This window comes from Triturus cristatus, chromosome 2_1, assembly GCF_964204655.1.
Source record: "Triturus cristatus chromosome 2_1, aTriCri1.1, whole genome shotgun sequence".
Taxonomy (NCBI): Eukaryota; Metazoa; Chordata; class Amphibia; order Caudata; family Salamandridae; genus Triturus; species Triturus cristatus.
The window spans coordinates 849,208,857-849,231,149 of record NC_140581.1 but is presented as its reverse complement, the minus strand read 5'-3'; the positions used below and the strand labels follow the sequence as shown (position 1 = coordinate 849,231,149).

At 49.7% G+C, this 22,293-nt stretch overlaps 1 protein-coding gene across 1 annotated transcript in view; it reads right to left on the bottom strand.

The window, feature by feature from the left end:
- Window positions 1–22,293, bottom strand: part of PUM3 (pumilio RNA binding family member 3) — a 271,295-nt gene that overhangs the window by 10,363 nt on the left and 238,639 nt on the right. Inside the window, exon 17 of the mRNA XM_085632951.1 lies at window positions 2,413–2,503. Within this exon, the coding sequence (XP_085489077.1) occupies window positions 2,413–2,503 (91 nt within the window). The remainder of the gene's footprint in view (window positions 1–2,412; window positions 2,504–22,293) is intronic.

Here is a 22,293-nt window from a genome sequence, read left to right as displayed (position 1 = left end):
TACTCCAGACCCATGGCGCAGGTGCTCATCAACGGAGCCCTCTCGGAGAGGTTTCAGATCAGAAGAGGGACGAGGCACGGATGTCCGCCATCACCCCTCCTCTTTGCCCTGGCGATGGAGCCACAAGCTTGCCTCATTCGGACAGATGACCATATCCAGGGATGGAGATGGAGGGGTTCGCACGAGGATCGGATCACTCTTTACACGATCGATGCCCTGCTCTTCCTAGCTGACCCGGCAAGGTCAGAATCTAGATTTCTCCGGATTCTCCACATCTTTGAGCAGGCGTCAGGCCTGCGCCTGAATCCCACCAAATCGCCTTGAGTGCCCCTTCACATATCAAGGGAGGGCATTGACTGACAGTCAACCATCCCCATATGACGCCAGTCATTTAAGTACTTGGGTCGTGCTGCTCCCAGACCTTGCAAGGTCACTCAACATTAGACCACTAGTTAAGAAAACCAAGGAGGACCCCTGCGGGTGGCAAACTCTCCCAATCAACCCAATGGGGAGAATTGCCCTGTTCAAAATGATAATTCTCCCCAGTTTCCTGTACATCATCCACAATACCCCGTTCCATCTCCCACGAAGTTGGTTCAAGAAGCTTGACAGCCTTGCCGCAACGTTCCTCTGGGGCAAATCAAGGCTGCGTATGGCCCTATCCCACTGCCAAATACCGCCTTTTGACGGAGGCATAGGAATGACCAATCTCTACCTGTACTACCTGGAAAGTCGTCTATTTGTCCTGCACGACTGGTTCAACGGCAGGTGGTCTGACCCACCTACAGGGTTGAACTGGAGGGACTGGGGACTTTCCCGGATCCAGGCAATGCTATACGGAAACCCGATACCTACTGCGCTACCCACTGTGACTCAGGCAGTCTTACTTGCCTAGCGTTCGGCCGGGCGCCACATACATTGGGACATCAAACTCGCACAGCAGACACCCCTTTGGCATGGTGCCAGGCTTAGGGAGGTGGGGATGTTAGAAGGGTTCAGGAAGGGGGACCTAATCGGTATATCACAGCTGGGAGACGAGAGGAAGGGGGACCACCTACGTTCTTTCCAAGACTTACAGACCATCTACTCCCTTCACCGTTCACAATTTTACAAATACCAACAGCTTCGCCATGTTCTCACCTCGCACGTGCCCGCAGGCACTTCACTTCCAGAATTCAGTCCTCTAGATGCCCAAATCAGGATGGATAATCTGGGGAAGGGTGGGATGTCGAGGCTCTACCGTTCACTGACCAACAACAGCCCAATCACACTTGACTCTTAGACACCGATAGAAGGCATGGTAGGGCCCGTTGGAGGACGAGGACTGGTGAGATGCCCCGATGGCTCCTAAAACCATTACCATTTTAGCCTGGCTCCGTATGATCCAACTGTACTATCTCTATTGTGCGTATCTCACCCCAAGCCGCCTCAACCGGGCTGGGCTGTCGGCCACCCCGGCCTGTAAGCACTGTAGGTCAGAACAGGCAGACTTCTACCACATTGTATGGGTATGTCCTCACCTCACCCCGTATTGGGAGACACTGGTATCCAAACTGACTGACGTTTTGAGCTGGGAGGTACCACGCAGTCCATTGAATTTGCTCCTGGGAGTTATGGATGGCCTAGACAGGTCCTTTGCAGGATAAGCTCCTTCTGGGTACTGCCATTACGGTGGCCAAACGAGACATCGCAGCCGCATGGGAAAACCCCACCCCACCTAGCGTAGTCAAATGGTGCAAAGGCGTAGACTGGTGTGCGGCACAAGAAAAGCCATTATACGAAGCCAGGGAATGTCCTGCCAAGCAGTGGTCGGGTGTGGGGCAAATGGTTGAGTCAGGTCATGTAGTGGGAATGTGTCATTGTGTGAGATAATTTGGATCAGTGCAGGCCACAGTGTGCATCATATACAATTAAATGGGACTGCAAAGTTAATGTACCATGCTTGGGAAGAATTAAGCAGTGCTTTGTTTTTTCCTGTCAACACATTTTTATAAAATTGGTTGTCAAAAAAGAGTATTTTAAAACAAAAACATGAACTAAAACAGAAGAGAGAAGCGCCTCTTTAAGCAGCCTGGTCCGTTTTCATCTCCACAGTAGTACGGCAGTAAGTAATATGAACATTCGGAAAGTAATTGAGTAATGCGTAAGTTAACTACTACATGTGCTAGGATATACATTACTTGGTTTCTTCAGATGCAGTAGTATAAAAGCAATCAACAACTGACCTGTACCATCACTACTTTAAATTAGTGATATAGGTAGGCAGGTACAAAAGGCCTAGTGAAAATGCAAAATTTTACTTTTTGCAGATCCAAACAGACAGACTGCATTAAATACACCCAGAGGTGTCTTAACTGTGGCAGCAATCAATCCTCTTTATGTATGGAAAGAAACTAGAATGACAGTACATACCAACTAAGGACATGAGCACCACGATTCGTTTCAGCCCACGGCTTTAAATTCTCAGTGCCGACGTGGTCCACTAGTGTTCGTGAAAAGTTACCTAGAAGAAACATACAATAACACATTTATGAAAAAACAACGACAAGTACATCAAATATATCAAATTAAACACAAGCATGTTAAGAACAGAGTAGAGATGATAAATAACCACATAGTAGTTTTTCCTTAAAAGGTGAAAGGCAAGTGCCACTTTATTGGGCCTAAGGACTATTCAATGAAAGAAGGCCCTCCTGTAGAATACTTAATACATTCTACTCTCTAGCTAGGTTAGTGCACAGAAATAAACAAAACAAACAAGTGATGGATGTAGTGCATAAATGAATCCCAGGGCCACATTCCACTATACCACGTTAGACCAATGTGGATGATATAAGTCTAGTTTTTCTATACTTACCAGGGGACAAGGACGGCCAGTTCACGGTCCTAGCTCTCCCATTTGTTTTTCCGATGATATAAGTCTACCATAATGCAGTCTTCCCACTTTGCTCTCAGGCCTATAGAATTTTGTAGTAAAATTATATAATTTACAGCCATTAAATTACCCTAACAATCAATGGCTCATCATTGTCGCTATAAGTGCGTGTCAATTACCTGATGTACTGCATTAAACAATGTACAATATTTCTGGTTGAAATGAGTCAATCACCAATAAATACCAGTAATGTAATCACATTTTTTGTTCTAATGAAATAAGTGATATTTGCCAAAAAGAGTCATTAGGAATTCTGCTAAACGAACAGACATGTCTCCAGGCATGTAGGAATTGCTCCTGCATTCAGTGCTTTACCCATGAGCCCAGAGTGCTTTCCACAAATGCTAGCGTACACAAACCAAAGCATAATTGAAACCAAACTTACAAAACGAACAAGATTCTAACCTTAGGTAACGCTCTTTCTGGTGGATCCTCCATTACCACAGATTCCTCTCCTTAGAATTTCGCCAGGTGCCAGGCTGGATCTGGAAAAGTTTTCAGCATTGCTCCTGCACGACATTGGTGATGCCATGCGACTATTTTGACTCTGCTCCACCCTGCAAGTGACAACTAGTGTTGTATAAAGGAGTCATTAAGGGCACTGACATCAGTTTCTTACAAGACATCATCTGCGCCACTGGACGCAGAGCCCAACAGTAATCAATTGTGCCAGTGTGTAGATCTCTACCTTTTAGATGGTAGACAGTTCATTCCACTGAACGGGTTGAGGGGGGTGGGGGCGAGGGGGTGTAGGGGTCAGGGTGGAATCTGCAGTTAGATAGAGTATCCACAAGAAAGAGCATTATTAAAGGTAAATAACTTGTTCTTCTGATTGATACTTCTACCTGTAGATTCTTTACCTTTATTAATGAACACCAAAGCAGTGGTTCTGAGGAATGACTAAGACCAAAATGCCATGCGGGTCAGAACAACCAAAATGCCTTTCCTGGCAGACATTGGTATCAAGGAAGCAGTGTTTTGTGAATGTGTGGACTGATGCCCACATTGCAGGCTGACATATATGAAGGACAAGCACACAGTGTAATGCAGTGGCAGCCGCACTGGCCCTGGTGGAATGGGCCTCACCTTTCCAGAGGCTGCTTGTTTGCCATCATGGAGCAGATTTTAATACAGAGGACTAGATCTAGACAAGATCCGCTTTTTCTTTCTTTGCCCCAGAGACCCCCACTAAAGAGAGGACTGTCAACCCAAAGGGCTTTGGTATGATCAATATAACTGTTGGGCACCCTTTTAGGGTCCAGTTCATGGAGTTTCTTCTCTTGTTTCAAGGGGAGAGGAGGGGCGAAGAGCATCAGAAGAGTGATAGATAGATCAATGTGAAAAACAGGTCACAAATTAGGGAAAAAGCCACTGTGGTCCTCAGGACTAGCTTGTCTGGAAAGAAGATGGTATGAGGCAGCCGAACTGATAGAGCTTGGAACTCACACAACGAGCTGATATGATCACAATGAGGAAAACAGTCTCCAGGTTCAGCAGACACATGAGACAACTGTGTAGCGGTTCAAAATATGTACACATCAGAAACGCAAAGACCAAGTTAAGCTTCCACTGTGGCATCACAAAAGGTTTAGTAGAGAAAATGTAGATCAAACCTGTGAGGAAATTAATCACAAGAGTTGATTTGATTAGTCCGGCAAATGCAAAAATACAGAAACGGTCAACAAGCAACCATTCACAATGGTCATTGCAAGTCCTTGATAGGCCAAATAAAGACATAATAGCAACCATCCAACAGTTTGGCTTGCAATGGGTCCATAATACGGGTACTACACCACACTGCAAACTTGTCCCAGCACCCTGCATAAATGGATTTTATAGAACTCCTGGCCACCATGATGACATCCACTACTTTGGGAGGTAGAACGAAATTGGACAACTTTAGTCACCTAATCTCCGCAAGGAGGCGAATATTGTGCAGGCCTGGTGCAAGATCCTGCCTCCTGCTGCAACAGATCTTCCCAAAGCAGCAGCCTGATTGGAGGGCAGATGCGCATGCCAAGAAGTTCCAGATACAAAACCGTTGTGGCTCAATCTGAGAACACTAGAATGACTTGGGCTTGGCAGTGCCTGATCATCTTCTGAACTCTGGGTAGGAGAGGTAGTGGCAAGCAGGAATACAGCAGTCCTCCGCTCCACTCCACTCTAAACAAAATGCATCTCTGCCAGAGAGGCTTGCTAGGAACAAAACGCACTAAAGAGTTTACACTGCATGCTCTAGGCAGTGGCTGGGAGACAGAGTCTGAGCACTCCACATGGGTGTAGGGCATCCTGTGCCACATCTGGATGCAGCTGCCATTCGTAATCCGCTATGCGCCGCCCAATAAATTCATCAGTCCTGGCATTTAAAGATTGCACCAGGTGGTTTACAATCAGGGAGATGCCCGACAATTCAGCTAAGCTCAGAAGCGCAGAGCCTAGGACCCCACCCCATCCTGCTAGTTGCAATACCATGTGGCGGTGGAGCTATCAATGAGGGCCTGAATATGCTTCCCATTTGATGGGCAGCTGAAATGCTTTGAATGCCAAGCAAAAGACCCAAAACTCCAAAAGTTTGATGTGGAGACAGATTCTGCCAGAGGCCAGAGACCTCCGCTCTCTACCTCTCCCAGATGACCTCTTCAACCCAGAAGTGATAAATCTGTAAACACAATCCGCTCTGTGGGGTAGGGAGTGGGGTCTGCATCTGGTCCAACGGCGGTCGATCTTTTGCATTGTCCTCCGAAACCCGGATAGAATTTGAAATTTTCCCTTGAAGCTGGTCCCACCGAGACTAGAGATCCCACTGCAGAGTCAGAATGTGCCACCTATGCATGACCAACAAGCAGGAGGCAAATATTGACAGAAGCCTCATAGCCATCCTCACTGAGATCCAGGTCTGAGGCTGAAACCTAAGTAAGCCCAAATGACCTGGACTTCTTGTTCCAGATGAAAAGTTTGAAAATGTACCTTATCCAGGATAGTAGATTAAAGGGAGCCTCTTCAAAGAGTCCGGCGTGACTTCATTGCAATGATCGGGAAGCCCAAAGAGTTTCACAGATGTTTGAATGTGATCGTCGACTGAATGTGGCAAACCCTGCTTCAAAAGCCAGTAGCTAAGATAGGATAAGACTGGTAACTCCTGACCTCCAAAGATAGTCTGCGTTCATGGTCACCACCTTCTGAAACAACCAACTGGCACTGGTGAGGCCAAAAGAGAGCACGGCAAACTGAAAATGCTCATCGCCACCTTAAACCACAGAAGCAATGTGGGCCAACATGAAGGATACATGGAAAGAGGCTTTCTGCATGTATAGCACCACCATCCAGTCTCCTGCATCCAGGGCTGAAAGAACCCAGGCCAGTGTGAGCATCTTGCATTTGTCCTCCCACAGGAAAAATTTGAAAGTTCGAAGGTCTACAATAGGGCGAAGGCCTCCTCCCTTCTTCAGCATTAAGAAATAGCAGGAGTAACACCCAGTACCGATTTCCGGGGTAGGACAGTCTTTATGACCCATTTCTCCAAAATCACATGGTTTGCCTGCAGCAAAATGGACAAATGGTCCCCCTAAAGCCACTCTGATATAGGTGGAACAGGCAGCTGGTTGAAAAGGAATGTCAGGGCATAACCCCTTTGGACTATTTGTAGGAGCCACCTGTTGGATGTTATTTCTTGCCACCTATTGAAAATAGCAGTGATCCTGCCTCCCATTGGGTAGTCGTGAGCCACTAACGGGAAACTATAGAAGCTTGAAAGCTGCTGCAAGTGGAGTTGGGGACTAGAAATTGTACAGCCTGCCAGCCTGGGAGTTCCCTGCTAGATCTCCTCCCACGACCTAGAAAGGACTGGGGCATCTGCTGTTGGGATGATGGGCCTTAATGTTGCCAAATGGATCTAGTGATGCATTGAAATGGGTTAATTTGGTGTGGATACGCCCTTGTGGGTGTAGAAAGACAGAGGGAACACAACCTGCTAAGCTTTCTTTAAAGCACTTAGGGTGGGACCAGCCTTTTTGCCAAAGAGGCGAGAACCATCGAAAGACATATCCATGAGTGATGCCTGGAAGTCACACAAAAAGCCAGTGGATGTCATCCAAGCATAGTGCTTGGGCACCACTCTAGTACCAACTGCTATACCCAAGCAGCCTGTCATGTCCAGTCCTGACCTGCTGACGTACTTGACCACATATTTAGCCATCCTTAATGTCTGTGCTAATTTTGTCCCGAATTCCTCTGGGACTGCTGGCAAACTTTCAGCCACTGAGTCCCATAATCCATGGGAATTGTGTCCCAGCATACAGCCGGTGTTGACGAATCAAAGGGTAAGGCTGACAGAGGAGAACACCCTCTTCTTAAATACCTCCATCATCTTCAACTCCCTATCTGGTATGGTTATTGTAAGAAAATGGCCCTGTAGATACTGTTCCCAAATAGGTACAGTGTGCACAGAGTCCACATCCCCAGAGGTTTGGCAGAGGCTTAAGTTGGATATAACACTCTCTAAAGGGGTAGCTTGGTCGAGCAGTAAGGCAGTATCAGAGGACAGTGTAAAGCATTTGTTGTACACACTCAGTCAGCAAATGGTCTCACACACTCAAGAACTGAACTCTAGGCCAATGGTTTGTATATAAAAATATAGGCCCGTTTTATTTTAGAACCAACAATAGGTATCAAAATATACTTTCTCAGAATGAGATGCTTTAGATAAATACTTTCAATAGGCAATAGACTTTTGAATGCAATAGTTAGTTGTTGCAATAGGCAACAGAATTTCAAACACAATATAACATTGAGCTCAATGGGAATTTCTAGTTAAATGCAATAGATTACTTTTTAGATTACTTTTCTTACCACAGGACTGGATCCTAGATTCAGTCCTGGGACATCTCCTGTAAACAGTTGAGTAAAAACGTTTTGGTTACAGATGTGATTTTTAAGGAATATTATTGTATTTTAAAAGTTGACACTTTGAAACGTTTTCACATAGAATCACCAATGTTATCCTATGGGAGGAAATTCACTTAGCAGGTAAGTTGGGTTATCGTTACTTTTCCTTACTCAGTGTTGGATCCTGGATGCAGCACTGGTGCATCTCCTGTAAACAGTTGAAAGAATACGTTTTTGTTATACGGGCGATTTTTAACGAATATTTGTAAGTTTGCAAAATCGACACAGAAGAATTTCTGGCAAAAACCAGGCAATGTTATCCTATGGAGGAAAATCAAGTTAGCGGTAAGTACGGTTGTAATTACTTTGCAGGGTCAGTGCTGGGCACCAAGATCCAGCACTGGGATCTCTCCTGATAACAGGTGAGTAAATTAGTTTTCATAATAGCTGATTTTAGGTGAATATTTTAAAGTTTCAAAACGCGACGGAAGAATTTCCAAGTGAAACCAGTCAATGTTACCCTATGGAAGAAAAGTGAGTGATCGGCATTTTGGTAAGTACTCGACTGGCAGAGATAAGGTTCTGGGCATAGACTCAGGGGTCTCCCAGGGTCAGGTAGGTACAGTTGTTACACCCTCAGCGGCACAGGGGCATCTGGGTGCAGAGTGAGTTAGGCCCAATGTTATCCTATGGGAAGCAGGGGGCCTTTGGATGGTGGCTGCTGGCTAGCAGGCCACGCAGCTGTGGGAGCTGGGCTCCTGGTCACTTACTCACGGCAAGTGGGGAAGTAGATTAGAGTAGAGGTTGCACTGCCAGGGGCACTCGGGCAGGTGGGTGCAGGGTGCTTTTGAGCCGTCGGGCGCTCAATGGATTTCAATGGAGAAGCTCAAGCACGAACAAAGGCTGCAAGCTCGGGGATGAAGATTCTTCAGGTGCGACCACCACTTTGAGAGGTAAGTTGGGTAGTTGGAGGATAGGTAGGCACCCAGAAGTTGGGCACAGGGGGCCGCAGGGCGCCGGGTGCAGGGGTGCCTTTTGGCGTCGGGAACTCACCCTCAGCTGGTCGTGGTTGGAGGGGTCCCTGGTTCTGAGGCTTCAGGCGTCGTCGGGAGCGTCGAGGTGGGTCCTTGGGTGCTGGATTCGGGGTCACAGTCGCTGGGGGGACGCCCTCGTGGTCTTTGTCCACTCCGGCACAGGCCAGGCTTGGCGGGTGCAGGAGTGGCGGTTCCTAGTTTGATGCCAGGGGCCAGTTACTTGCTTTGAGCAGTACCACTGCTCGTGGGAGTCCCAGTTGGTTAGAGTCACAAGGCAGTCAGGTCCTCCGGGGTTTTTGAGGTTGCTGACCACTGGAGACGCCGGGTTTCAGCATGAGCAGGTTCGAGGGTCAACAGGCCTGTAGGGCTGGTGCCAAATCAGTTGGTGTCTTCCTCTTGTTAGCAGCTGCACGGAAGGTCTTCTTGTTTCTTGTAGTTCTTCCTGGCTCGGAATCTGGATCTGAGGAAGGAAGGTTCAGGGTGCCCCTAAATACTAAATTTAGGGGCGTTACAGGAAGGTAAAGGGCAGGGCCCAATGGGTCCCTTCCCTGGGGTGGGTACACCCCCTATCCTGCCACTCTGCTGAGGGAGGGGGGCAGTAGCCTAGTCCTGATTGGGCAGGGCTTCCAATCTTCAAGAGAGCGAAAGCCCGGAGATGTGCTTCACCTCGCCTTCCCCACCTGAGGGGTGGGGTTGATACAGGCTAGCACACCCCCTTTCCTCAGGTTTTCCCGCCGATCTTCCCGCCAGAGAGGGGTCAGAACCGGTGGGGACCAGTTGCTGAGTACAGCAAGTGGTCTGGAGAAGCTCACAAAGGCGGCATGTCTTTGAAGCTTCCCCTACCCATCCTAGGGGAGGAGGCCTAGCACCTCGCCCAGGATGTGCATTGTTGCAGGCCCAGGAGAGCGGTTGGCTCTCTAACCAGGGGTTCAGCAACATGTCTGCTGTGTGGCAGCCTAGGCAGCCCCTCAGACAAGACGTGGATTATAGGTTAGCTTCGGGGGGCAACTCTAAGTTGCCCTCTGTCGTGCATCTTACAGTAAATCCCACACTGGCATCAGTGTGGGTTTACTGTGCTGAGAAGTTTGATACCAAACTTCTCAAGTCTTCAGTGTAGCCATCATGGTGCTGTGGAGTTCATGTTGACGACCTCCCAGCACCATATACTCTTAATGGCACCACTGCACTTAGTGCCCAGGAATGGACCTGGTTACTGTAGGGGCACAGGGCTTATTGCACCTGTTCCCACACCACTGGCATAGGGCACCCAACTAGAGGGGCGACTGAGGAATGCCAGGGCAGTGTGTGTTGTGGGCATGGCACACAGGGATGTGTGCCATGTCGACTCTGTTTTGTTCTGCACCAAGACACTCAGCCTGCAAAGGCAGTGTGTGTGTGTCAGGGTACAGGGCCTCTAAGGGTGGCACAATATGTGCTGCTGCCCTTAGGGGCCTTCTCTGGTCATAAGGCCCTGGGTACCTAGGGTACCATTTACCAGGGGCTGGCATGTGGCCAGAGATGCCAATTGGGTTTAGGCTTCATGCAGTTTTAGAGAAGGAATACAGGCCCTCGGTAGCTGATTGGCAGGAGCCCAGGGCACACTCAGTCAAAGTACATCAGCAATTCAGCAAAAAGTGGGGGCATACCATGCAAGAAAGATGGCACTTTCTCACAGTTATAGGGAAGGAATTGGTCTGACTCTGCTGGTGGAGACCCTTAAAACCAGACTCTCCAGGGTAGGATGTTACGTAAGAAAGGCAGGGTCACCAGTTCCTGGCCTATGGTAACATGTCGCTTCTCTATAAACCAGTGATGCACAAGGTTTTGCCCAAGTACCCATGAAGGTATCAGCAAGTGCTTAATTAAACTATAGCGGATGTTCTGAGGAAGATTGCATAGGTTGCATGACCTCTGTGAGGACGCTAATCTTTCCTTCAATAGAAGGTAGCTGCAGGTCTAGGACTACGGCCATCCTTCTAATTACCACGGCAAAGGATACCATGTAGAAGGACCTACAGGGACAAGTGTCTGGCCAACTGGCCTCTTGTACGTTCATCATCATATTGTGTGTGGGATGGGGTGGGGCGTAAAGCAGGAAACCATCCCCAACATCATCCCCAAAAGCAGGATGACTCTAGTCCAACCCCAAGTATTGTTGAAGTACTGGTGGGCAGCCTGTAGGCAAAGGCATTGAATTATCTGAGTCAGAAGGCATGTGGGATGGGTGTCTAGGAACTGAACTTGCATGCAGCTTTGTTCTAGGTCAGGGCAGATTTGGTTTGGAGTCAGACAGAACTATGGGTGCGATGTCCTTCTCTGGCATCTGTACCAGCATCAATGTGGCAAGAACCAGTGTGGATTGTGGCACCAGATGTGGAATCAGCTCCAGAATCAGAGGTAAACCTGAAGCGGGTTCAGGAGGCACAGCTGGTGAAGAGGGTGGACCCTTCGGGCCGCTTCAGATCAGAGGTGCCCAAAGCCTCGCCAGAGGGAACCGCTAAGGTGCTGAAGATGCGAAGCATGCTTTCCATTAACGAACAAGTTACTTACCTTCGGTAACGATGTATCTGTAAGAAACATTAGTTAGTTAAGATTCCTCACCTTAGAATATCCCCAGGCGTCAGACTGGATCCGGAAGATTTTTCGTCAGCAATACCCCTTGCGCGTCGCTAGGCGTCGTCTGCGGCTCCGCGTCCGTCGTCGGCGCCGTGCGCCGGAATGACGTCGGAGTACTTAGACGCCGCCCTCGCGCGCTGACGTCAGTTCTTGTACATAGCTTTCCGCGCCAGGAACGCAGAGCCATGCAAGAGACCGACACTAGTGCCAAAAAATTCTAGGGCCCTGAAAGGGATAGCCTTAACCCTAGATGTCAGTTCGCAGAACGGGGAGGATGGGTGGGTCGGTGAGGAATCTAACTAACTAATGTTTCTTACAGATACATCGTTACCGAAGGTAAGTAACTTGTTCATCTGAAAGAAACACGTTAGTTAGATTCCTCACCTTAGAATAGATACCCAAGTAATACCAACCCCGGTGGTGGGTCTGCGAACCAAGATCACACCAGAAAGTCCTGGAGGACAGAACGGCCAAAGAAGCCATCCCTCCTGACTTGGCTGTCAAGGCAATAATGCCTGGCAAACGTGTGTAGCGAAGTGTGAGAAAGTGCCATCTTTCTTGCATGGTATGCCCCCACTTTTTGCTAAATTGCTGAATGTACTTCGATTGAGTGTACCCTGGGTTCTTGCCAATCAGGTGCCCAGGGCCTATGTTCCTTCCTTAAACCACACAAACTCCAAATTGGCAAACCCTAGCCACATGTCAGCCCCTAGTAAATGGTACCCTAGGTACCCAGGGCCTTGTGACCAGGGAAGGCCTCTAAGGGCTGCAGCACTCATTGTGCCACCCTCAGAGGCCCTGTACCCTTACACACACACACACTGCCCTTGCAGGCTGAGTGTCTGGGTGCAGGACAAAACAAAGAGTCGACATGGCACACATCACTGTGTACCATGCCCATCACCTACACTGCCAAGGCATATGTCAGCCACCCCTCTAGCTGGGTGCATTACGCCTATGGTGTGGGCACAGGAGCAGGAGCCCTGTGCCCCTACAGTACCCGGGTCCATTCCTGGGCACTGTAAGTGCAGTGCTGTCATTTAAGAATACATGGTGCTGAGAGCTTGTCAAACACGAGCTCCACAGCACCATATTGGCAACACTGAAGCCTGGGAAGTTTGGTATCAAACTTCTCAGCACATTGAACCCACACTGATGCCAGTGTAGGATTTAATGTACTAAGCACCCCAGAGGGCATCTTAGAAGATGCCCCCTTACAGCTAACTTGCAATCCACGTCTGCTCTGAGGCTGCCCAGGCTGCCACACAGCAGACACGTTGCTGGACCCCTGGGTGGGAGAGCCCCTGCTCTCCCGGGCCTGCAACAATGCACATCCTGGGTGAGGTGAGAAATCTCCTCCCCCAGGATGAGCAAAGGGAAGCTTCAAAGGCATGCCGCCAGTTGGAGTTTCCCCAGGCCACTGCAACCCCCCACTCTGGCGGGAAGCTTGGCCGGAAACCCCATACAAGGACAGGGGATGTGCCAGCCTGCCCACCCCACCCCTCAGGTGGGGGAGGCGAGGTGAAGCACATCTCCGGGCTCTCGCCATCTTGAAGATGGGAGGCCCTACCCTATCAGGATTAGGCTACTGCCCCCCTCCCACAGGAGAGAGGCAGGATAGGGGGTGTACCCACCCCAGGACAAGGACCCATTGGTCCCTGGCCTTCACCTACCTGTAACGCCCCTAAATCTAGTATTTAGGGGCCCCCTGAACCTTCCTTCCTCAGATTCCAGATAGAAAAACGACAAGAAGAGCAAGAAGAACAAAGACCTGCCCTGCAGCTGCTAAAAAGAGAAGAAGACACCAACTGCTTTGGCCCCAGCCCTACCGGCCTGTCGACTCTCGAACCTGCACCAGCGCGGCATCCCACGTGGCCAGCAACCTCACCAACCCCGGAGGACCTGGCTACCTTTTAGCTCTAAGCCCCTGGGACTCCCACGAGTAGAGGCTCTACTCAAGAAACCTACTTGCTATCCCTGGCACCAGCCCGGGACCGCGGACCCAACACACTCTGCACCAGCCAAGCCTGGCCAGTGCCGGAGTGGACAAAGACCCAGAGAACGACCCCACGGCGACTGTGATCCAGAGTCCGGCACCCAAGGACCCCCCTCGACATCCCGGAAGAAGCCTGCAGCCTCAGAACCAAGTGCCACCCCAGCCGCGATCAACCAGAGGGTAAGATTCCCGACGTCAAAAGGCACCCCTGCACCCGGCGCCCTGCGACCTCCTGTGCCCAATCCCGGGGTACCCACCTAACCTACAACTACCCAACTTACCTCTCGAAGTGGTGGTGGCACCTGAAACATCCTCGTCCCCGAGCCTGCAGCCTCTTTCCAAACCGGAACATTCCCATTGATTTCCATTGAGCGCCCTAAGGCTCAAAAGCACCCTGCACCCAGCCGCCCGAATGGCCCTGGCAGTGCCCTCTCTACACTAACCTACTTCCCCACTTGCCCTGAGTAAGTGACCAGGAGCCCAGCTCCCACAGCCGCGTGGCTTGCCAGACAGCAGCCACCAACCAAGGCCCCCCTATCCCTCATAGGATAACATTGGGCCCAACTCTCTCTGCACCCGGCCGTCCTGAAACCGCTGAGGGTGAACCAACTGTACCTACCTGACACTGGGGGACCCCTGAGTCCATGCCCGGAATTTCAACACTACCAGTCGAGTACTTACCCTTAAACCGCTAACTTCATTTTCCTCATAGGGTAACATTGACTGGCTTTTTCTTCAAAAATCTTCTAAGTGTGAACTTTTCAAAACTGCAAAAATTCACCAAAAATCAGCCAAGTGACAAAAACGAATTTACTCACCTGCTCCTAGGTGAGCTCCCAGTGCTGGATCTTGGTGCCCAGCCCTGACTCTGAAAAGTGTTCACAACTATACTTACCTCTAACTCATTTTTCTCCCATAGGAAACCATTGTCTGCTTTTCTGTGAAATTTCTTCTAAGTGTCTACTTTTGCAAATTTGAAATATTCTTTTAAAATCGTACCATTTCTGCAAACGAAATTACTTACCTGCTTTTGATAAGGACCCCAGTCCTGGGTCTAGGCACCCAGTCCTGGATTACTAAAGTAACGATAAAGTACTCTACCTGCAATTTGAATTTCTTGCCATAGAGATCCATTGAATGTTTTCTGTGAAATATTTTCTAAGTGCTAACTTTTGAAATAGCTAAATATTATTTAAAAATCCTTACAGTTATTAAGTCGACTTTCATCACTTGATTCTGAATACTGACCCCAGGCTGGTTCTAGGAGCCAGACCTGGAATTCCAAAAGTAATCTGAAAAGTAATTTATTACAAATAACCTGAATTTACCATTGAGCTCAATGCATTGTTATGTTTAGGAAATAGGATTGTTTATTGCAACCAACTGTGACTGTTTACACAAATTTATTGCTTAAAACAAAAGTATTTATATTCAACCTCTCATTCTGAGAAAGTATATTTTTACCCCCTTAGTGGTTCTAAAAATAAAACAAGCATATTTTATATATACAAATCATTGGCCTAGAGTTCAGTTATTGAGTGTGTGAAACCATTTGCTGACTGAGTGTGTACAATAAATGCTTTACACTGTCCTCTGGTACTGCCTTACTGCTCGACCAAGCTACCACTTTTGAGAGTAAGGTCATACCTAACTTTGACCTCTATCAGCCTCTGGGGGACTGTGGACTCTGTACACCCTGTACCTGTTAGGGAACAGTATATACAGAGCCACTTTCTCACATTGGTGGATCAGCGGTGGGATACAAACTTGCATTTGTTGGACTACTTGGTTACCATCTGATCACACGACAGAACTCTTAAAAATTGCCTTTAGAATTCTGATTGGTTTTTCCAAATTTACTAAAAGTCTTGCTAGGGCCTTGCTTACGTCCCATTAGAATTTTAGAAAAATAAAAGTCACTATAGTCAGGGTAGAGGGTTAGAACTGTCAGGTTAGAATGTCTCAAACAAACCCAGCTATTAGTGATAATAATAACATGGACCTGGTGGAGGAGCTCGACCTCACACCTTACTTACACTTGTCTTTCAAGGAATTGAGGTCCTTATGTAAACTCAAAAATTTACAAATGGGTCAGCATCCAACCAAACAAGGGCTCCAGGAGCTCCTGGCTGAGTATGCTAAAGACCACCCATCTGAACATGGTGATGGCCAGTCAGATGAGGAAAGGGAATCAGGGGAGGAGGACAGCAACCTCCCCATACTATTCCCTAGGGAGGAGATGGCACCCATACCCTCCAACTCAAGACATAGCATCTGGGCACCTAGAGACCACACAGGTGGCTCTGGTCCCAGAGACAACACTGGGGGACCCCCCAGTGAAGAGGACAGCCTTGTGAGGCTGGCCAAAAGAATAGATCTAGAGTCCAGGCTCCTGGCTCTAGAAAAGGAAAGGAGAGAGATGGGTTTAGCATCCATCAATGGTGGCAGCAATAATAAAAACAAGGATAGGGAGGAAACTTCTGACCTTAAAATCCCCAAAGGGATTGTCCCTAAATTTGAGGAAGGTGATGATATCACCAAATGGTTCACAGCCTTTGAGAGGGCTTGTGATATCAGGAAAGTAAAGAAACCTCTCTGGGGGGCACTCCTGTGGGAACTGTTCTCTGGTAACTGCAGGGACAGGCTTCTGACTCTCTCTGGGCCAGAAGCAGGATCCTATGACCTCATGAAGAAAGCTCTGATTGAGGGATTTGGATTCACCACTGAGGAGTATAGAATTAGATTCAGGGGGGCTCACAAAACCCAGACCCAGTCCTGGATTGATTTTGTAGATTTCTCAGTGAAGACACTGGATGGTTGGTTAGCTGGACATGGTGTGCAGGATTTTACTGGATTGTACAATTTATTCATGAAGGAACATATTTTGAGTAACTGCACAAATGAAAAGTTGCATCAGCATTTGGTAGACCTAGGTCTAATTTCTCCCCAAGAATTGGGAAAGAAGGCAGACCACTGGGTCAAGACTAGGGTGACCAAGACAACCACTGGGGGTGACCAAAAGAAGGTGGTCACAAAACCTCCCCAGGGGAAAGGTGGTGAGAATCCCCAAGATAAAAAGTCTGAGTCTTCCAAAGGGCCCCAAAAACCTGTTCAGGTGGGTGGGACCCAAACTACTCCCTATGTGCCCCAACCATATAGGGGGAAGAACTTTGATCCCTTAAAGGCCTGGTGTAATACCTGTAAGAAGCAGGGACACCTAACTGTATCTTGCCCCCAAAACAAAGCCCCTAAGGCACCCAGTACAGCCACTCCTGGGGCAGCAAGTATACAAATGGGATCAGAGGAGTACCCTGAGCAAATCTGGGAACACACTGAAGCAAGTTTAGTCTCCTTGGGAGAAGTGGAGTTTGCCACTGTGGCTGTGTGGCCCCCCAACTTAAAGAAATACTTACAGTACCCCTGGGTAAATGGAACTAGGGTAGAAGCTCTGAGGGATACAGGTGCCAGAGTCACTATGGTGAAAGACACACTGGTTTCCCCTGAGCAATACTTGATTGGGAAGTCTTACCCAGTCACCAACGCTGACAGTGTCACCACTAGTCATCCCATGGCCATGGCAACATTAGGCTGGGGGGGGGGGGGTTACTGGCCTGAAACAGGTAGTGGTCTCTCCAAAGTTGCCAGCTGCATGCCTGCTTGGAAATGATCTGGAAACCTCAGCCTGGGCTGAAGTTGAGTTAAAGGCCCATGCAGCCATGCTGGGCATCCCTGAATTGGTGTGTGTGCAAACCAGAGCACAGAGCAAGAGGAAGGGTGAAAAAGTAGGTTTGGAGCCTGGAATAATGGCCCAACCAACCAAGAGGAAGGGCAAGGAGACCGGGGGACCAGCTTCTGTACAGCCAAACACTCAGAACCCCTCTCCCCCTGGAGAGGATGTAGATACCCCTGAGGGAACTGAGTCCATGGAGCTTGACCCTTACCAGGTTGAACTCTTGGGCCCAGGGGGACCCTCTAGGGAAGAGCTGTGCCAGGGCCAGCGAGACTGTCCCACTCTTGAAAGCCTGAGACAACAAGCTGCTTCAGAAGCCAGGGGAGATGTCAGTGGTACCCACAGAGCTTATTGGGAAGAGGGATTACTGTATGCTGAGGCAAGAGACCCCACTCCTGGAGCCACCAGGAGGGTGGTAGTGCCACAGAAGTACAGGGAGTTCCTCCTAACTTTGGCTCATGACATCCCCCTAGCTGGACATCTGGGGCAATCCAAAACTTGGGAAAGGTTAGTGAGTCACTTTTACTGGCCCCAGATGCACCAAAAGGTGAAGGAGTTTGTCAGCTCCTGTGTTACCTGTCAGGCCAGTGGCAAGACAGGTGGCCACCCAAAGGCCCCCCTCATTCCACTACCAGTGGTGGGGGTCCCCTTTGAAAGGGTAGGTGTGGACATTGTGGGTCCACTTGAACCTCCCACAGCCTCAGGGAACAAATTCATTCTAGTAGTAGTGGATCATGCTACTAGGTACCCTGAAGCAATTCCACTTAGGACTACTACAGCTCCTGCAGTAGCCAAGGCCCTCCTGGGTGTCTTCACCAGGGTGGGTTTTCCTAAGGAGGTGGTTTCAGACAGAGGTTCCAACTTCATGTCTGCTTACCTAACACACATGTGGAAAGAGTGTGGAGTGCAGTACAAGTTTACTACACCCTACCACCCACAAACCAATGGCCTTGTTGAGAGGTTCAACAAGACATTGACAGGTATGATCATGGGACTCCCTGAGAAACTCAAAAGGAGGTGGGATGTCCTGTTACCATGCTTGCTTTTCGCTTACAGGGAAGTGCCACAGAAGGGAGTAGGTTTCTCACCCTTTGAACTTCTGTTTGGTCATCCTGTAAGGGGACCACTATGTCTTGTAAAAGAGGGCTGGGAGAGGCCTCTTCAGGAACCCAAACAAGACATAGTGGACTATGTGCTTGGCCTAAGGTCCAGAATGGCTGAGTATATGGAAAAGACATCCAAGAACCTTGAGGCCAGCCAGGAGCTCCAGAAGCACTGGTATGACCAAAAAGCTGCACTGGTTGAATTTCAACCAGGGCAACAGGTGTGGGTTTTGGAGCCAGTGGCACCAAGGGCTCTCCAAGACAAATGGAGTGGCCCTTACCCTATCCTAGAGAGAAAGAGTGAGGTCACCTATCTAGTTGACCTGGGCACTAGCAGGACACCCAAAAGGGTCATCCATGTGAACCGCCTTAAACTCTACAATGATAGGGCTGACATCACCATGCTGATGGTGACTGATGAAGAACAGGAAGCAGAGAGTGAGCCACTCCCTGACCTCCTATCCTACAGCCCAAAAGATGGGTCAGTAGATGGTGTGATTTTCTCAGACACCCTCTCTGCCCAACAGCAGACTGACTGCAAGCAAGTCTTGCAACAATATGCTAGCCTCTTTTCCCTGACCCCTGGTCTGACAAGCTGGTGTACCCATGATGTGGACACTGGTGACAGTGCACCTGTCAAGAACAAAATCTATCGACAGTCAGATCAAGTCAAGGAAAGCATCAAAGCTGAGGTCAGCAAGATGCTGGAGTTAGGGGTCATTGAGCCTTCAGAGAGCCCCTGGGCTAGCCCAGTGGTTCTGGTCCCCAAACCTCATCAACAGGGTGAAAAGAGAGAGATGAGGTTCTGTGTGGACTATAGAGGGCTCAACTCTGTCACCAAGACAGATGCTCACCCTATCCCAAGAGCAGATGAACTGATAGACAAATTGGGGGCTGCCAAATTTCTCAGTACCTTTGACTTAACTGCAGGGTACTGGCAGATTGGCATGGCCCCAGGAGCAAAAGAAAAGACAGCATTCTCCACCCCTGATGGGCATTATCAGTTTACTGTGATGCCCTTTGGGTTAAAGAATGCCCCTGCCACCTTCCAGAGGTTGGTGAACCATGTCCTGGCTGGGTTGGAGTCCTTTAGTGCAGCTTATCTTGATGATATTGCTGTCTTTAGCTCCACCTGGCAGGATCACCTGATCCACCTTGGGAAGGTTTTAGAGGCTCTGCAGAGTGCAGGTCTCACTATCAAGGCATCCAAATGCCAGATAGGGCAGGGCACTGTGGTGTACTTGGGCCACCTTGTAGGTGGAGGCCAGGTACAGCCCTTACAACCCAAAATCCAGGCCATCATGGACTGGATAGCTCCAACAACCCAGACCCAAGTCAGGGCATTCCTTGGCTTGACTTGGTACTACAGGAGGTTTGTGAAGGGGTATGGGTCCATTGTGACCCCCCTCACAGAACTCACCTCCAAGAAAATGCCCAAGAAAGTTAACTGGACAGTTAGTTGTCAAAAGGCTTTTGACACCCTAAAAGAAGCAATGTGCTCAGCACCAATTCTAAAAGCTCCAGATTATGCCAAGCAGTTCATAGTGCAGACTGATGCCTCTGAGCTAGGGATAGGAGCGGTCCTATCCCAGACCAATGATGAAGGCCAAGACCAACCTGTTGCTTTTATAAGCAGAAGACTACTCCCTAGAGAGCAGCGTTGGAGTGCCATTGAGAGGGAGGCCTTTGCTGTGGTTTGGTCCCTGAAGAAGCTGAGGCCATACTTGTTTGGCACTCACTTCCTAGTTCAAACTGACCACAGACCTCTCAGATGGCTAATGCAGATGAAAGGGGAAAATCCAAAACTACTGAGGTGGTCCATCTCCCTACAGGGAATGGACTTTGAAGTGGAACACAGACCAGGGACTGCCCATGCCAATGCAGATGGACTTTCCAGGTTCTTCCACTTAGACAATGAAGACTCCATAGGACAAGGTTAGTCTCATCACCTTTCGTTTGGGGGGGGGTTGTGTGAGAAAGTGCCATCTTTCTTGCATGGTATGCCCCCACTTTTTGCTAAATTGCTGAATGTACTTCGATTGAGTGTACCCTGGGTTCCTGCCAATCAGGTGCCCAGGGCCTATGTTCCTTCCTTAAACCACACAAACTCCAAATTGGCAAACCCTAGCCACATGTCAGCCCCTAGTAAATGGTACCCTAGGTACCCAGGGCCTTGTGACCAGGGAAGGCCTCTAAGGGCTGCAGCACTCATTGTGCCACCCTCAGAGGCCCTGTACCCTTACACACACACACTGCCCTTGCAGGCTGAGTGTCTGGGTGCAGGACAAAACAAAGAGTCGACATGGCACACATCACTGTGTACCATGCCCATCACCTACACTGCCAAGGCATATGTCAGCCACCCCTCTAGCTGGGTGCATTACGCCTATGGTGTGGGCACAGGAGCAGGAGCCCTGTGCCCCTACAGTACCCAGGTCCATTCCTGGGCACTGTAAGTGCAGTGCTGTCATTTAAGAATACATGGTGCTGAGAGCTTGTCAAACACGAGCTCCACAGCACCATATTGGCAACACTGAAGCCTGGGAAGTTTGGTATCAAACTTCTCAGCACATTGAACCCACACTGATGCCAGTGTAGGATTTAATGTACTAAGCACCCCAGAGGGCATCTTAGAAGATGCCCCCTTACAGCTAACTTGCAATCCACGTCTGCTCTGAGGCTGCCCAGGCTGCCACACAGCAGACACGTTGCTGGACCCCTGGGTGGAAGAGCCCCTGCTCTCCCGGGCCTGCAACAATGCACATCCTGGGTGAGGTGAGAAATCTCCTCCCCCAGGATGAGCAAAGGGAAGCTTCAAAGGCATGCCACCAGTTGGAGTTTCCCCAGGCCACTGCAACCCCCCACTCTGGCGGGAAGCTTGGCCGGAAACCCCATACAAGGACAGGGGATGTGCCAGCCTGCCCACCCCACCCCTCAGGTGGGGGAGGCGAGGTGAAGCACATCTCCGGGCTCTCGCCATCTTGAAGATGGGAGGCCCTACCCTATCAGGATTAGGCTACTGCCCCCCTCCCACAGGAGAGAGGCAGGATAGGGGGTGTACCCACCCCAGGACAAGGACCCATTGGTCCCTGGCCTTCACCTACCTGTAACGCCCCTAAATCTAGTATTTAGGGGCCCCCTGAACCTTCCTTCCTCAGATTCCAGATAGAAAAACGACAAGAAGAGCAAGAAGAACAAAGACCTGCCCTGCAGCTGCTAAAAAGAGAAGAAGACACCAACTGCTTTGGCCCCAGCCCTACCGGCCTGTCGACTCTCGAACCTGCACCAGCGCGGCATCCCACGTGGCCAGCAACCTCACCAACCCCGGAGGACCTGGCTACCTTTTAGCTCTAAGCCCCTGGGACTCCCACGAGTAGAGGCTCTACTCAAGAAACCTACTTGCTATCCCTGGCACCAGCCCGGGACCGCGGACCCAACACACTCTGCACCAGCCAAGCCTGGCCAGTGCCGGAGTGGACAAAGACCCAGAGAACGACCCCACGGCGACTGTGATCCAGAGTCCGGCACCCAAGGACCCCCCTCGACATCCCGGAAGAAGCCTGCAGCCTCAGAACCAAGTGCCACCCCAGCCGCGATCAACCAGAGGGTAAGATTCCCGACGTCAAAAGGCACCCCTGCACCCGGCGCCCTGCGACCTCCTGTGCCCAATCCCGGGGTACCCACCTAACCTACAACTACCCAACTTACCTCTCGAAGTGGTGGTGGCACCTGAAACATCCTCGTCCCCGAGCCTGCAGCCTCTTTCCAAACCGGAACATTCCCATTGATTTCCATTGAGCGCCCTAAGGCTCAAAAGCACCCTGCACCCAGCCGCCCGAGTGGCCCTGGCAGTGCCCTCTCTACACTAACCTACTTCCCCACTTGCCCTGAGTAAGTGACCAGGAGCCCAGCTCCCACAGCCGCGTGGCTTGCCAGACAGCAGCCACCAACCAAGGCCCCCCTATCCCTCATAGGATAACATTGGGCCCAACTCT